Source organism: Barbus barbus (assembly GCF_936440315.1).
Source record: "Barbus barbus genome assembly, chromosome: 32".
NCBI classification, from domain to species: Eukaryota; Metazoa; Chordata; class Actinopteri; order Cypriniformes; family Cyprinidae; genus Barbus; species Barbus barbus.
The window spans coordinates 5,156,138-5,173,382 of record NC_136760.1 but is presented as its reverse complement, the minus strand read 5'-3'; the positions used below and the strand labels follow the sequence as shown (position 1 = coordinate 5,173,382).

The window sequence follows — 17,245 nt, the reverse complement described above, 5'->3', positions numbered from 1 at the left end:
GAAGAAAGAAACTCCTACATGTTTGGAAAACGAATGAAAAAAAAAAAAAATTGGATCAGATGATTATATTATCAATGGGACTACAGGCAAGGACTGTTGACAGGGTCAACATCTTGTTTTGTTCCTAAAAATACTCGGATACAGAAAAAAGGAAAACCATGAAAATCTTAACAATACCCTGATAATTCTGTCTCTATGGTAACCACAAACTACATTGTATAGCTATCAGTAAATATCTTTTGCCACCCACAGCTTTCATTCTGCGGTTTTGTACATTGCCTATTTGTATTATTCTTTTATCATCTGTGTCCTGTCCTGTTACTGTCTCTCTGTTGCACTGTGGAGCTTCTGTCACTAAAACAAATTCCTCGTATGTGTAAACATACTTGGCCAATAAAGCTCATTCTGATTCTAAATGAAACTGTAAAAATGTATTTTATAGCATTATCTGTGCTGACACCTAGTGGCCAACTCAGATATTTTAGCTGTTTGCACCATGTCAATATGCTAAAAAAGATGAAAAAAAAACACTTTTTTCCTTTAAAATTCAATTTTATTCCTAATGACATTACATAAATGGATAATTAAAAGCATTTCAGTAGAACAGTTTATATTTAAACATCTACCACACTCCAAGAAAAGTCTGTAAAAATGTGTTAATGATAGAATTTTCCGCAATCATCTTTTAATAATCTTAAATAATTTTCAATAATCTTTTTTTTTCTTACAGTGCAGTACAAATCAAACCTTCAGTTTAATATGTAAATGCCATCACTTATGTAATTACCAATACACCTACTCTCAGTATCCAAGTTTTCATGTTCCAACATAAAATCAAACAACTACCTACTCCATCTACACTACCGTACAGAAGTTTGGGATCAGTAAGTTTGTTTGTTTTTTTTAAATAAAAATGAATATATTCATATATAAATTAAATTATTCAAAACAATTATTTTTTAATTGTAATAATATTTAATAAATTGTAAAAATAAACTGTAATATGTATTTTTGATCAAGTAAATGCAGCGAACATAAGAGACTTAAAAATCATTAAAAAAAATCTTACCAATGCAAAACCTTTGAACAGTAGTGTACATGTCTACAAATACGGCATAACAAATTATTCAATTCTCTCTTTATATAAAAGAAATTCCCAGAAGTGAAGAACAGTCAGCTTCAGTGTGACCTGGTCCTGTTACCGATAGCCCTTCATGCAAATACCGTATAACCTTAAATGCTACAGGTGCAGACTGCTTTCAGGGCCGATGTTACAGTAATACAATAAACACAAAGCCATAGCATACAATATTTACAAATAAAACACGTACCATCTGGGGTGTCATACAGAAATATGCTAGTGAAAAAGACCAGGTGAACCACTGTAAAATTTGTAGAAGGAAGGAAACGCCTCACGTTTGGAATGGATCTGCTCACTGAGGGGAGAGAAGTGTTGACCGGGTGATAGACAGCTTACACAAAATTTAGCTAGTAATGGAGAACTGACACTGACACATGAGGCCTCACTCTCGCCCATTCTGATGGACTCTCACCAGGTCAATGTTTAAAAAGTTACTCGCTTTGGGTAACAACCCAAAGAGCACGGCCCTGGCTCACGTTGCACAGTGGAATACTGGTGTGGTGCTTTCTTTGTATCGTCACAGTTTTTAAGGTACATTTTCTCATTTGTTAAACTAGAGGAAGTCAGTCTATTTTTAAGGACAGTTCTTGCAAAAAAATTAAATACTGCCATCATTTACTCACCTTCATATCATTCCAAACCTCTATGACTTGCTTTTTTATGTAGATCAGAAAATAAGATTTTATTTGTTGTTTTGGACCCCACTGACTTTTATCATACGAAAAACAGTACTCAAACTGTCAAAAGTACTGTTCCACATAAGAAAGAAAATCAGCTTTGGATATGACATGAATGTTAATAAATGACAGAATTTCTATTTTTGCCTGAACTGTGCCTTTAAATGTCTGTTTTCATTCACCTGGCTCATTGTAAAATGTCAGGTAGATGTTCATTCATTCATTACTGCACATTGTTTCACATTAGCTGATGAATGCGCTTCATCAGTCACAGGATAAGATTATCCCTGCTTTTTAACCTTGCAAAGCATCCCGCCGTGCAGCTAGTGAATTGCCGATGGAGTCGCTGTCAATCACAATCACTATGTGAATGCAAACAGGAGAAACTGTCAAACAGAGAGGGAAGAACAGTTCTACAACTGACAATTTGACTGAGAGGCTCTGCTGAAACTAAAAGACACTGTACTTGACTATACGAGAAAGAAAGTCTCTGATATCACTCGGCAAGGGCCATGACATCAACATCCTGCCAGCTGATAAGGCCAGATGCAGCACGGTATGCAACACCTCAGATTACCACACCACAACAAATTCTCAAGCCAGAGTTCTTGTTCTTACAGTTCCCAAAACATAACGATTCACAGCTTGCAGTATTAACTCTGCAACAAAAGATTAGGCATGATTAAATAGCAGTGTAAATGTACTAATACAACATGGGACAAAATGTAATTTCAGGGAACATTTCATTAGCTACAACTGATGAAGCCAGTCGAATGAGAGACAAAACATCTGCAAATGATGAGAACTGAAGCCCAGCTGATGAACAAATGAGCTCAACAGTAAAAATTGACATAATATCAGCCCTGTCACAATGTTCATCTGCAATTGCATTAAACAATTGTGAGAGGTACCCTGTCAACAAAATCAATTATGAAGTAATCATCGACTGTAGTAAAGTTATTTACAAAATACATTTTCCGTAATAAGTATTATTGCAAATACTGATCATGTCAACAATAAACAAGCATCTGTCACAAAATGTTGAAAAACACAGAATATGACAAAGCAAACTAAGATAAGGGACAAAAATGTAGACCAAGGTCAACTGATCTGCTAGATGAGACATTGCTCTACATATGCATGATTACTGGTTTCACAATTGTTCTGACTGTAATGCATACCATTGAAGAGAGGGCAGTAATAAAACAAACTCCACACTGAGCACGACTGAGACACCGATATAACAAACTGCTACTAAATATGACAATGAAATGCTGTATTAGACAATAAAGGCAAGCAATGTCGTTTTCAAAGCAACCTTTTGAGAATCTTGTTTGGTAAGTACTAGCAATATGTCTGCAGGGTTAGTCACAGACCATACATCATTTCAATATAACTTTTTGGTACAAATTTCTGAAATTATAGTATAGTGCATTATAGTACTGTCACGCAAAATGCATATCACAGGGCCGGTCATCTGTCCATACTGCTGTTCACAGGCAAAATGCAGTAACTACATACAGTATTTAGTCAAAACTAAAATCTGTAGATCTGTACTGTGACAGACAGGTTTGCTTTAAATTGCCAATTTAAAAAAAATCTGTTTCAGTTACTGCCTTTGTGAGACAGACATGAAACACTAAAGATAAGCACTTCACATCTTATTCACATTTTGATGATGCTTTACAGAAATATTCTGTACCTGCATTAACATTTAATATATCCTCACTCAGACCTGGACATGAAGTGCAAGAGTTGTACACAAGAGTCCAATGAGACAGACTACGGTCCAAAGGTCATATGCACAGTTAGACTGCAGTTTCTCTCTTGGGGCAAAAATGATCTAATCCAATATTCCCTTGCACCTGTTCTCCCCATCAGAAGCCACTCATCTAGGGTTTTACAAGCAACCAAGTAGCTTTTTTGTTACTCAATATTAAGTGCATGTTATAAAATAGCGAGAGGTTTGAGACTGTTAGGGCTCTGGGAAAAAAAAACACTATGACATAAAATATTTTAACAGGTTATGATTTGTCAAATTTAACTAGCTTTGTTTTAAATCTAAAATCACGAAAAACTGGTCTGGTAGAAGTATCATCAGGACAGGATGACACTGTCCAACTATAGGATTGAAGCCAGTCTTTTGCACCTGTGCTAAAAATAGCCTTGTACATTTTCTTCAGAAACACAGTACCTTTTTACTCTAAACGCCTTGCGCTGAACATTAGGAAGTGCTGACTCAGGCCCCCAAAACAGTTAAGAATCAGCCTATTTTGACCCATCTGATTCATTGCATCAATGCAGCATTTCTGCCAAAGTGACTGAAATCTAACACATGGTTCCCAATGGCATATATTACGCTGTTAACCAACACTGCCTGTTTCAATACAGAGTATAACGGTGGTCCTAACATATCCAGAGACCCTCTTTTGCTGCATTCTGCTGGTGGTTCTACAAATGTGTTTGTATCTACTGAATGTCATACAAAAAACATCAATAAAAGTGATACCATAGCATATTGTTCAGCCACTTTGACCGCAAAGCAGCAAAGTATCCATTGAATCTCTAAATTTCCCCCTTTTTTATTCCCACAGAGTATATGGCCACACATCCTCTTGTGTTGAAGATCAAAGCCTCATCAGTACTTATTAATTCCAAAGAGACGGACCCCGTGGAACTGAGGCAGTTTGGGGATAAGCACAGTGAGCAGGGAAATGGTGTTGATGATGAAGTGGACCCTGTCATACTTTGTATAGAAACTGGTCAGGAAGTACCTGTAGAGGGGAAGGACAAGGACAAGATAAAGTCAGATAGCAACATGAGATGCACAGATGCAGAGGCTACAGAAGTTGCTCAAGCAAGCACAGCACAAGACTGCATTAATGGAAACAGGATGTGGTTTCTTCATGCTGCAACAGAATGCTTTTCATACATATACTGTATATAAATAGATGATTATAATTAATATAAAATAAGATCAATATAAAAAGAGATATAGTTACTTTCTTAATGAACATTTCTAGTATGGTGCATGCTATTCTAAAGAAAAAACTGTATTACACGGCTCTATGGACAACTTGATTCTGATTGGTCAGCTTTATACATAGTTCACTTTCAGATTTAAAACATTGCAGGGCGTTTTCATTCACTTAGAGCTGTGTTACACACTGCATGAAAGGTCATTTAAAAAAAAAATCAATAATAGTGGCACTTTAAGAAATTAAACAGATACGATTTTAAAATACTTTGTTCTCAAATAACATTTAATGTCCTCGTCTTTATACACTCTCAGAAATAAAGGTATAAAAGCGGTCACTGGGGCAGTACCTTTTCAAAAGGTACACTTTTGTACCTATTAGGTTCAATTATGTACACTTTAAGTACTAATATGTACCTTTAAAGTACCAAAATGGACCCTTTAGGTACAAACATGTACCTTTTGAAAAGGTTCCGCCCCAGTGTCAGCTTTTGTACCTTTATTTCTGATAGTGTACTTAGTGAAAAGTAGTGTAATTAGTGATATGACTGTATATTATGTCTGTCTTGTCTGAACTTCATCTAGGCTCAAAGCGGTTTGTTAGGAAATTTTTTCTTTGCGGCAGCTTTGCATTTAAAGAGCTAATAAAATATAACTTAAATCAATATTTTGTCTAATTATTTACTTATGTGGCAAGGATAATGTACATCCACCAAGTTGTTACTCCAAACTTAACCAATAGTCAAATCGTTTTTTTAGACACTCTTGTAGCAAATCAACATTATACTATGCATTGCTGTTACTATGTAACTGTTTTAATTGATATAGCGCTGGAATAAAATAAAATAAAATACAAATATTAGATGGAAAAACAAATTTGCCTTTGGCAACTAACTGAAATGAAATTGAAGGAGTTTACTTCAAAAAATATATATATTAAAGCAAAATAGAAAAAGAATAGAATATATGGCAAAAGTGGCTAAAACTAAAATTAAATTGAAAACTAAAAAAATTAAAGCTAGTTTTAAATATCAATTAATACTACAACAGTATATAATACAAAAATAATTGACACGCTTTATTGTCGATCGCAACTTTCCAGCATACACCACGCCTATCAAGTAAGGGTACTCTGTTGGCAGTGGAAACGCAAGCTGGATCAGCATGTTCCGTCCCAAATCGTACCGCACTGTATTGACCCGTACTGCTCGGTGGAAACGAACCATAACACTGCTACTATGTCCCATCCACTTCTCATCAACCCAGCTGAAAACAACATCTTAAACCTGATTTGCTAATCTCAGCTGCCCTCTCAGACTGGTCAGGCTGGACTGTTGGCTGTTTAAGAGGTGCTTGAAGTACTTTTCTGCTGCTAAACACCAGTTAGGCCAGGCTAGCAATCCAGCTAGACTACCTAAGAACAACTTATACAAGCAAGGAATAGCCAACCAGGCTGGTTCTGGTATTGTCAGCAGGGAGGTCTCACTCACTTGTTTTTTCTAGTCAAATATCTTGTGCCTGTCTGAAATACATTAAATGAGTTTTTACACAGCATCACAATTTCACTTTCTTTTTTTTTTAAATGCAAGCTCATTTTATAATAAAAGGTGTTTGAGGTCCTGTTTCATGTTAACATTAAGAACAGCTAAATCAAGACAACCCTCCTTATTCCTCACTGTAACCAACAGATACACCCTCACAATATGAGAGAAGAGAGAGAAGAAAAGAGTAAGGCAAATGAGCTGACTGACTGACTGACTAACTGTTTCTAAATCCGGCTCTCCTTGCCAGCAGACACCACAGGAAGTCAGCATCACTGCCTCTTGCTCATGGTCATGCAGAGCAAGCTGTGAAAGACTTCTCAGTGCGTGTGCAGAACACAACCAAAAGGGACAAATTAGCGTGACATGCAGAGCGAAGCTTCAAACAGCACAGAGCAAAGGCGAACTCTCTTACAGTATAATAGGGGTGATGGTGAGAAACTTTCGAGAGGCGGTGAACTGGACCCCGTAGTCCATCTGTTCCCAGTGGGTCAGAAGCCGGGCCTTGCCTTGGTCTGGAGTCTCAAACGGCGTTCCTTTTACCGTGTGTAGGAAGATATACATGCACTATGGCAGAAAGACAGGCACACAACATCATCACCTTTGGTACAATTTTTCAAAGCTCTATCAACAGATGTTGTGAAACTCTTAGGGCAACAGCAAGAGCTGATCTGTTTTGGGAGCAGGACGACTAAGAAAGGCGATACAGGATAGCTCTGTTAGTCCAACACTGGCTGAAATTACAGAACCTTGAGTCAGCAACTGAACGGGCCAAAATTCAGCAAGAAAAAATGCTGCTGTTTCAATGTTTCTGCAGCTGGGGGCTGTCACAAAACAAATGATTATTTTAGGCGTCTGCATCTTAAGAAAGCATCTGTGCTACATTTACACTGAAACTAATGCATTGGCAGACTGTGAGAGAAAATTAGTTGCAGATCTGTTACAGGTTATAACAATGCCACTGTTTATACTGTAGTTAAGGCCTGTTCACACCTGTCCATTTTAGCGTTCACGTCAATGCATGATAATGTTATATTTATTATTTAGTTATGTTGCCTGCCACTTCGAATGCTCAAGCTCTTAAAGGGGACCTATTACGCAAAAATCACTTTTATAAGTTGTTTGAACACAGTTGTGTGGCCGCAATGTGTGAAAACAACCGGCCTATAATGTTAAAAATCTACCAACTAATTTTTTTATAAAACCAATAAATCATAAACAGTCTCTCCAAACGAGCCATTTCAGATTCTCCCTCTTTTCACGTCACTAAGGGGAAAAAGTCCCACCCATTTGTGCCGCTCTCTGCCCTATTAGCATAAACACAGCCCAGTGAAACACAGTGAGAAGCTGCGGTCCTCCACTATTGGAGATATATACTCAGTGCCAAAGAGGCTTTACAAGTGTTGTGTTTTGGGATGCACTAATGAACACAGGAGTCGCCATAATCTCCCCCATCTGAGCCGAGGACACTGTGGTTAAATTAAATTTTCGGTAACATCCCCTAAATGTTTAGGCATCAATCTCAGCGCTTCGTGCGAGAATGTCAGCTCCAGACAAAGTAAGTATCGCAGGTTTGTTTTCCAAATTGCCTTTCTGAAAGAGCTTCTTGGCACTCTGTAAGGCTAATTGCTAAAGCTACCATTGTCTCAGCCTGTTTTCACTGATGCTGCCTTCAAGTGCTACCAGAATGATCTTAAATAGGAATGTGGTAGTTAAAAGTTGCATACGAAAGCAATGCGAGTCAATCGATCGCTTGAAGTTGTCGAGCTCATAAACAGAAGTGGGACCAGCTATGTTTTTATTTTTATCCCGCCGTGCTCCCAGTCTGTGTAATTCATAAACGCCAATTTATTATGCACAGTATCATCAGATGACTGACTTTGAAACCGAGTGCGTTTTCTGTAAAGATAACAGGCTTGTATTAATAGTGGAATGTTTATTTGCAAAGGCTAGCACTGCTAATGCCTGAGCTCTTGAAGCTCCGCCCTCTTCTCTGGGAGCACCAGCTCATTTGCATTTAAAGCAACATACTCAAACTAAGCGCATTTTGGCACATACCCTAAAAGTGGCCATTTTAACAAGCTATAAAATTTTATCTGTGGGGTATATTGAGCTAAAACTTCACAACTTCACTCTGGGGACATCAGAGACTTATTTTACATCTTGTAAAAAGGGGCATACTAGGTCCCCTTTAAAAGTCAAGTGGATTCTGACTAGCTGTCGATGTTTTTATCATTCAATGAAATGAACGTGATGCCAAATATACTGCTCCTATCATTATAGCTTTGGACTTCTATTCTCACAGAATTAAAAAGTTTATTAAAACTTTATAGTTATCATGAACAGAGTGAACAGGCTTTTACAATAGCAAAATATATAGCAATAACCAACTTGTAAACAGGAGGACAAATGCCTCACGTATTCTTTTGTTGGATGTACACAGCACAAAAAATTTTGAAATTCATAATTTAGATGGATGGCGAACTATAAACAAGCTACAAAACGTTTTTAAAAAAGTACAACAGACTGTATTCAATTAGATTATAAAATAGTGTTAAAAACATACATACACACACACACATATACATACACATATATATATATATATATATATATATATATATATGTACATACAAACTATATACAAATAAGTTCACTTGCAGTGAGGACAAACACAGTTTCAGCACAATTTCTTCTGTATAATGAATTACTGCACTAAACCATGGACATTTTCCAATTCAGTCCATGTTAATAATTTAGCATATTTTGGGCCAATGAAGTTCATGGTCTTTTTAAATACATTTCAGAGCTTGATTTAAGGTTAATTTTGGCACCTTTTTTAATTATACACAATTTAGGTATCGTGTTGTTTTAGAAAAACAACAACCACTAACCTAAAAGCGCAGTACGGTGAACTGTGTTAATATTAAGTTAGTAGTTAAAACTTTTTAGCCTGGTGTCATCTAGCAGCTCTTACCAAGTTGTGGATGAGATTGGTGAGGGTCCAGACCACAGGAACGCTGACGAACGGTATGCTGAGCAGTATTATGTGTAGGAGGCCAATGCCAAGCACATAGGAGAGCCATATACCCCTGCCGTTCATCACTCGCGTGTTTGGATTGACCTCACTGTGCGCCGTGCCCACATTCATCCTCGCGCACTGGAGGGACACTCACTATTGCGCACTTACTGTCAGACACAACAAACACGTGGAAACGCACATATGGGTGTGAATTACATTACGTTCACTGACATTCAGACGCATACACTAGAAAGAGTCATAGAACAGTATGTAAAGATAAGCATCAATATGCAGTGTGTGGAAAATCAACACAACTTCTGAAAGTGTTCCGTTGTTGTTATTTAAAATGATAAGAGCACGGGTCACTTACTGTACAATATTGCGCAAGAGTCTTCGCGAATCACGCAGAAACTTCACAGTACGTACTTACGAAAAATAATATAGGGCTATTTCCCTCTGGTTCGTAAACGTTGTCGGGATTATATCTTCAGTTCTTGAGCCTTTATGCAATGTAGCCTTGCCGGTTTTCGAAACGTTACACGTCTGTTTATTTCATCATGTTTGCTTTGAAGCACTTTGTTCCTGTGCAAACAGATGGTGACAACACAGCAAGACTTCATCGTTTCGCGTCATCATTTTCAGAACTCACCTTTAGTTGGGAATGTATTCATCGGGGTAGCCGCTGGTTGGATGATGCGAGTCACGTGGAGGATGTCGCCCAATCGGCGTTCGATGCGTTGATAATTTGCTGAAAAGACCCACGCCTCCTTAAAGTCACAGAAAGTGCTAGTGAGAGAGACAAAGCGATTATGCACAAATACTGAGATTTATGGGTATGGTAGTTTTTTTTTTAAACAGTATTATATTACCCATACTGTTACGGTCTCAAATGTCTGATTCTGTAATAAGTTAAACTTTAACAGAATTTCACAACAACACTGGATACTTTGTATTGCGTTATTAAAACTGTATAAAATGAGAAGATAGAATGTTAGGGACTGAAAAGTTCACATTTCATAGTATGGGAATAATGCAATAACAGTGAAATGCTGTCAGTCCTTTAAATTCGTCCTGACTTCTCCTTTTGTGTTCCACAGAAGAAATAAAGACAAGTTGGTATGGATCATCAAGTTGATGGTGGCAGGATTTTCATTTTGCTGAACTGTCCCTTTAAATATCATACTTTAATGCATTGCTCAACCATTTAAGATTATACATGCGATATTGATCAATCGAATGAAAAGGTAGGCTATGTGATTAAACTATCATTTATCGTGTTTTACATTCAGAGGTAGGCTAATTCATAAACATTCATAGGCTAATTCAGCACTGGAGCTCCTCAGGGCTGCATACTCTCTCCACTGCTCTTCTCCCTCTACACCATCACATCTAAAGACCCCTCTGTCAAGCTCCTGAAGTTTGCAGACGACACCACACTGATCGGCCTCATCCAGGACGGTGACGAGTCTGCTTACAGACAGGAGGTTAAGGAGCTGGCTGTCTAGTGCAGTCTTAATAACCTGGAGCTCAACACGCTCAAAACTGTGGAGATGATTGTGGACTTCAGGAGAAACCCCCCTGCTCTCCCCCCTCTCACCATCATGAACAGCACTGTGACTGCAGTGGAGTCATTCAGATTCCTGGGCACCACCATCTCCCAGGACCTGAAGTGGGACAATCACATTGACGCTATTGTCAAAAAGGCCCAGCAGAGGTTGTACGTCCTTCGCCAGCTGAGGAAGTTCAACCTGCCACAGGAGCTGCTGAAACAGTTCTACTCCACCATCATTGAATCCATCCTCTGCACTTCAATAACTGTCTGGTTCAGCTCAGCTACCAAATCTGACCTCAGAAGACTACGGAGAGTAGTCCGGACTGCTGAGCGAATCATTGGTACAACCCTCCCCACTCTCCAAGAACTGTACTCATCCAGAGTGAGCAAAAGGGCTGGTAAAATCACTCTGGACCCCTCACATCCAGCACAATCCCTCTTTGAATTGTTGCCGTCTGGTCGACGCTACAGAGCTCTGAGCACCAGAACGACCAGACACAGGAACAGTTTCTTCCCTCAGGCAATCCATCTCATGAACACTTGACAATAAACGTGGAACACACAACTCTGTTATACATTATTTATTCACCACACTTATTATTATTATTTTTTTTTTCCATTTCAAATTTGCACATATCAGACCTGTACACACGTAATTGTCTATATTATATATTGTGTTTTTGCTGTTTTGTACATTGCCTATTTGGATATTATTCTTTTATTATCTGTGTCCTGTCCTGTTGCACTGTGGAGCTTCTGTCACTAAAACAAATTCCTCGTATGTGTAAACATACTTGGCCAATAAAGCTCATTCTGATATGATGAATTATGTGAAAATTATTTTTTCCATTTAATTTTTTTAAACAATGACTGTGATGTGTGAACATCAAGGTAAATATCATTTGAAAACCATATTTCTATCATGTACAGTTACAATTTAAGCTCTAATTTTGAAAAAGTTTGTATTTTATTATGTGTATAGATAAAAGCTAGCTGTGAAATTAGGTGCAGCAGAAGTGTTTTATATGCTCAAAATATCATTTCCACCACTGCCATTTGCACCTCAGAATAATATTATATACTGTAATATAATATGGACTACTATGAATATAATGTTCTTCCGAAGCTATCTATAGATGTTACCACACCTCAATCACCTGAAACAAGAAAAACTGAGGATGTTCTGCAGTCATACATAACCTAAAACCATTTGTACCCGGTATATGCATCTAGTCAGCTTATAGCTGCATATGACCCTTCCATCTTAAATGTTGCATGTGAAGCTAGTGCTCCAACAAATGCTATAAGGGCACTAATAGGCTGTAGGGCCACTAATAGGCTTTCTAAAATAAGTTATTTAGTCTCTGGGCCAAAGATGGGTGAAATAGCAGCTCTGCTACACAAACGGAGTCATTTTGACCTGTAGGAACTGAAACGTGAGCCATGTGTCTGAATAACGTGGGAGCGTCTTCACTGATGATTAAATCATGGCAAATGCGCACAACTTCAAAGAACTGTGGTCTTCCTTCTCTTGCTCTTACAATGCTCTTTGCGGGGAGCTACTACATTTTAAAAGCTGTTAAATTATATCTTGGAGCTCAGAACATGTTACTCTGATATTCTTTAGCAATACAACCCTTAGGCCCAAAGATTTATGTTTCCCAACGTGATTCCTTCAGTTGGAACCGAGCCTGTTGGAAGCAGGCTACCTTTAAATACAAGATTACATTTAGACTCCTATAGAATTGCAGCAGCATTGTGTCTTTCTGTCCCCTGAGGGAAAAATGCTTGTGACATTGATGACTTAATGCAGAGTAAATCACTGGCTGCAGATGAGATCAAATTGCTATTATATCAAGAGAGGCTAAACTGTGGCTATTTTCATCAAATGACTTTTTTTTTTTTTTAATGTACATATATTTTTAACAGATGCTGCCTTGAGGTTTTTGATGACTCTCTGATGAGTCTATGAAAATCATAAAGTGCACAGAAGCATGAAGTTATTTCATTTTAAGAGCTTCCATAATTACCACTGTTCATCATATAACAGCTCAGACAACAGCTCTGGAAATTCATACAAGACGAGTTACGTTGACTGTTCATGTTCTTACACACGTACGCATATTTGCCCCAGAGGTTTAAGTAGATTTGGAACATTCCCTAGCTGCATGCCTCAAATATTTCAAGCCAATCCCAACCTATTCCTGCTTTAAAAAACACGTTAGCATACTGATTCCACTTTTTCCAAATAAATGTAACAAGATATTGAGGTTTAAGGACCACAGCAGTCTTGACTCATTGCACTGTATTTATGTATGATACCATTAATGCTAATAAGATAATATAAAATGGTCTGCAGTCTCTACACAGAAAATAATCTCAACAGCAATTTCTGAGACAAATGTGTGACAATACTGAGAGTACCCAGAAGATGTCAGTATAAACACATTGTTGATGTTTTTGTCTCACTAGAAAAGATAGTTTATACTCACTGGATTGAGTCAGATTTCACTTCTATTACTGATCTTTTATAATACTTTACTATATACTACACCCTTACTATATTACAGCTTTATAAGAACTTAAGCCTAATAATATACAGTATATGCCTTATGGAATCCCTTTGTGTTGTTAGGAAATACATGTACTTTATATATTGTGTATTGTATATTTAATTGATGAATTGGTATAAAAACAGATTTGAGGATCAGTTGTAAAAATAGCAGTTTGTGTAGTAAATGACTGTCACGATGGACTTCACCACTCCCAAAAAATGTCCAAAAATAGGGTACAACAGCTTGTCACTGGGACAGTTCCCTCAGAAGGACTTCTTTGTACCTTATTCACCCCTAAGTGGCTCATAGTAGTACTCTAAGGCAGTTGATTCATCGCAATTGTTTCATGATGCCAATCTTTCATCTGGGAGATAGATTCGTGCAGTAAGACAGGGGGGTTTCAAACTCAGTTCTTGAGGGCCACTGTCTTGCAGAGTTTAGCTCTAACCCCAATTAAACACACCAGGCAGGGGTTTTGGGTTAAAGCTAGAAGGGATACGTATGGCGCTACTGGGCATGCGCACATCAATACAGCATAATTTTTGTCACACTGTACAACAATAATTACTATTTTTTTCATTATTGTAAGGGGTAGGTTTAGGGTTGGGGTAGGTGTAGACATTACTAAAACAATCTAATAGGTATAAAATTAATTTCATTGTTCGTTTCCGGTCGGAGCTGTATCCCTACTAGCCACAACTGGGGTTTTGGACCTGGTTGGAGCTACACTCTGCAGGACAGTGGAGCAGAGTTTGACAAATGTGCCCTAAATGTACAATTTTTGCTTTTTTCTGACAGTAAAGGATTCAAATAAACCTCAGATTCAGAAGGATCTCACCACAGTTTCTTAATACTCAGGTGACAGTAGCTGGATATCTTAAAGAGATAGCAAACAAAAATACTGTCAGAGTTTACTTACCCTTATGATGCTCGAAATCCAGTTCCTCTGTAGGCTACAAAAGGAGATGTTAGGCACACTGCACTTATCCAAATAAAGCTAAATGGTAACCAGGTGCTGTTAATCTCCAAAAAAATACAAAAAAACGGCAGAAAAGTAAAGAACCATAACAGCGGTCTATAAAAACCATACACTAAATTCCAAATCTTCTAAAAACATGTGATAGCTCTGAGTGAGAAACAGACTGAAATTTAAGAGGCAATGGCAATTGCCACTGTTGGTGAAAAATGTGGAAATACATGTGCCATATTTCAATCTACATAAGCGCAATTTGAGAAGAGCCATATGAATAATAACAAATTTTGACGTTAAGCTATTGTATGGCTTGAGAAGTCTTGAAATATAGAGCACAAATCATAATATGGATTATGTTGTTGAGCTTTTTGGTGCATGAGGCTAATAATTACAAAATCTTCAATTTTAGTTCAATTATCCCTTAAATACTCAGATGAGAGCAGTTGAACATCTTAAAGAAATAATTTATGTAGAAATTAAAAATCACCATTTACTCACCCTCATGTGGTTCATCTTTAATAAATAAATTAAGATATTTTTGAAACCTAAGATTTCTGTCCCTCCAATTGAGGTCCATTCCACCAAAACATTGATGCTTTAGAAAGTTCATAAAGACATAAAAGTAATCCATATCAATCGAGCGGTTTAATCCAAGTCTTCTGAAGAGACATGATAAAAAAGATTTCATTTAGGCTTTTATTCATACATAAACGATGACCAGTGCACCTACATGCAGAAACTGATTTTATCAAGTGCGATATGTTCCTGGATCAACATCTTTGTTGAACCTGGAACAACATTGTGATTAACCAATCAGATTTAAAGAACCAGTTTATAGTTTTTTTGTGACATTTATGCTTACAATCAGTGTTTGGTGCTTGTACATCAGTGTCATTCATCTATAATTTCCTCTGATTTTAGGGATTACTTAGGGGTTAGGTTTAGGGATATGGTCAAGACTAAATATTTGGATTAAAATGTTGTTTCATATTTAAGTGACATTATTTCCACTACCCTCTTTTTAACATAAAATCCATTAATTCAAAATTCTAATATCATCATCTGGGGCCTGGGGTTTGGACTGTCTCTGAAAATAAATACGGTCTACGCGTCTCACGTTTGATTCGATATTTGCTTAAGAATGCGTGCCAGGCGACGTGCTTCGCAAGGATAAAAGCACCCCGAAATATGCAATATGCCCTGGTAGTGTATTCATTTTCGAGCTTCAATAACCCTGAGTCAAGAATAATTTCAAACTTGAGAGAAGAGGAAGAGAGGGCTTGTGACCCAAGCCGGTCTAATGATAGCCACACTGGAAAAAGTACTGACACTCCATTATTGTCCTATAGAGGAAGCTGAGGATTAGAACACCAAAGAATTTCAATAAAAGAAGTGTCTGTTGTTGGGCCGAGGGTCTTGGGGGCTGTGGAGCTTTAGGCATTGTCCTGGAGGGTGATTGAGAGTGAGAGGAGGGGAGCGGAGGATCATTGTGCAGGGACAGAGCCTTTCTAAAGGTGTTTATTAGGAGAGAAATGGTGTGGGGGTGGCTGTTGACTCTTCATCTTGTGTGAACAAAGTATCTGGCATATAGTTCTCTCTCTCGCGGCTTTCGCTTTACGTCGCCATGAATACTCTCGGCGGGCTCGCCCAGACCTGCGCGAAGGCTTATTGTCCGGCTTAAGTGTGGTTTAATTAAGCGAGCTCTGTGTCCTGAGAGAAGAGAGGCGCTTTAAAGTAGTATCAGGGCTATTGAAGGGGAAAGTGTTTGCTGCTCTAATGAAAAAGGTTTGTTTGGGGGGGATGAGCGGGGAGGGGTGGAGGAGTGTCAGGGCTTTGTCCCCAGCTTACAAAGTAGGGACAAAAGCTGTGATATTATACAAATGCACCCATTTCCAGGACATGATGTGGGGACGGGGGCCCGGAGATGGGTCGGACTGTTCCATCTCAGCCCTGTTGGCACCTTACAAAATGATTTTTTCCCCCCATCACAAAGATACGCATTCTAGTTAAATCCCGAGAGCAGGGGGCTTCTGGGTACCGCAAATTTGGGGGTTGCGGACTTAAGCGGATTTTCTCTGCAACTGTAAGAACAAGCTAATTCCTCAGACCTCCTTTATCTCTAACATGGTAATAACAAACAATGAAATTCTGAAGAGAAAGGGGCAAAGGAAGAGGAGGGAGGAGAGACGCAGACACAAAAGAAGGAGAGATGGAGGGAATGAAAGAGAGAAGAGACGTGTGTGAGGAGAGGGTGGGCTAGGGCGTTAAGAAACTTTCTCGCTCTAGCGTTATGTGTGAACGCTGCGCTAATCCAGGTTTTATTGCTTGCCTGTGTCCGGCCACACTGTCCGGACTGAGTGTGGGTGAGGGATATTGGGGGTCTACACATGTCCCTCTTTGAAGAAAGCCTGAGAAAGAGCCAGACCTGGTTACGGCCGTTTTCAGGTCGCCTTAGAAACCCGCACCACAGGGGTGCTCTGTGTATGTCTCTGCATTCCCTACGCATGCTGCTAGCAAACACATATGGATTTGAGCTAACGTTAAAGGTGCGGTCACATTAGCGAAATTCGGTGAAAGCTTGCAGGTAAAACAGGTACATTATCTATTGTCAATAGCCTAGTAATGTATAAAGAACAACTCACAGAGAAGTCACTTTCAAATCACGCATCTTTATGTTAGTCAATGGGGCAAATCTGTGTGAAATTCCCAATCGTATGGATTTATAGCGAAATTAATAGATTGCACCCAACGGATTTTGTACCAACGCTACATGTGACGGCACCTTATGTTATGGCTTGTGTCGTTTA

The 17,245-nt window shown here is 38.4% G+C and overlaps 1 protein-coding gene across 1 annotated transcript; it reads right to left on the bottom strand.

Moving 5' to 3' along the window:
- Positions 1 to 2,411: 2,411 nt before the first annotated feature.
- LOC306852611 (ORM1-like protein 3) lies at positions 2,412 to 10,035 on the bottom strand. Its single transcript, XM_079389588.1, has 4 exons — positions 9,729 to 10,035; positions 9,314 to 9,525; positions 6,752 to 6,903; positions 2,412 to 4,592 (listed from the first exon to the last, which is right to left on the bottom strand). Exons 2-4 carry the CDS (start codon positions 9,485 to 9,487, stop codon positions 4,457 to 4,459), a joined length of 462 nt encoding a protein of 153 aa, XP_079245714.1. The 5' UTR covers positions 9,488 to 9,525; positions 9,729 to 10,035; the 3' UTR covers positions 2,412 to 4,456.
- Between the last annotated feature and the right edge of the window lie 7,210 nt (positions 10,036 to 17,245).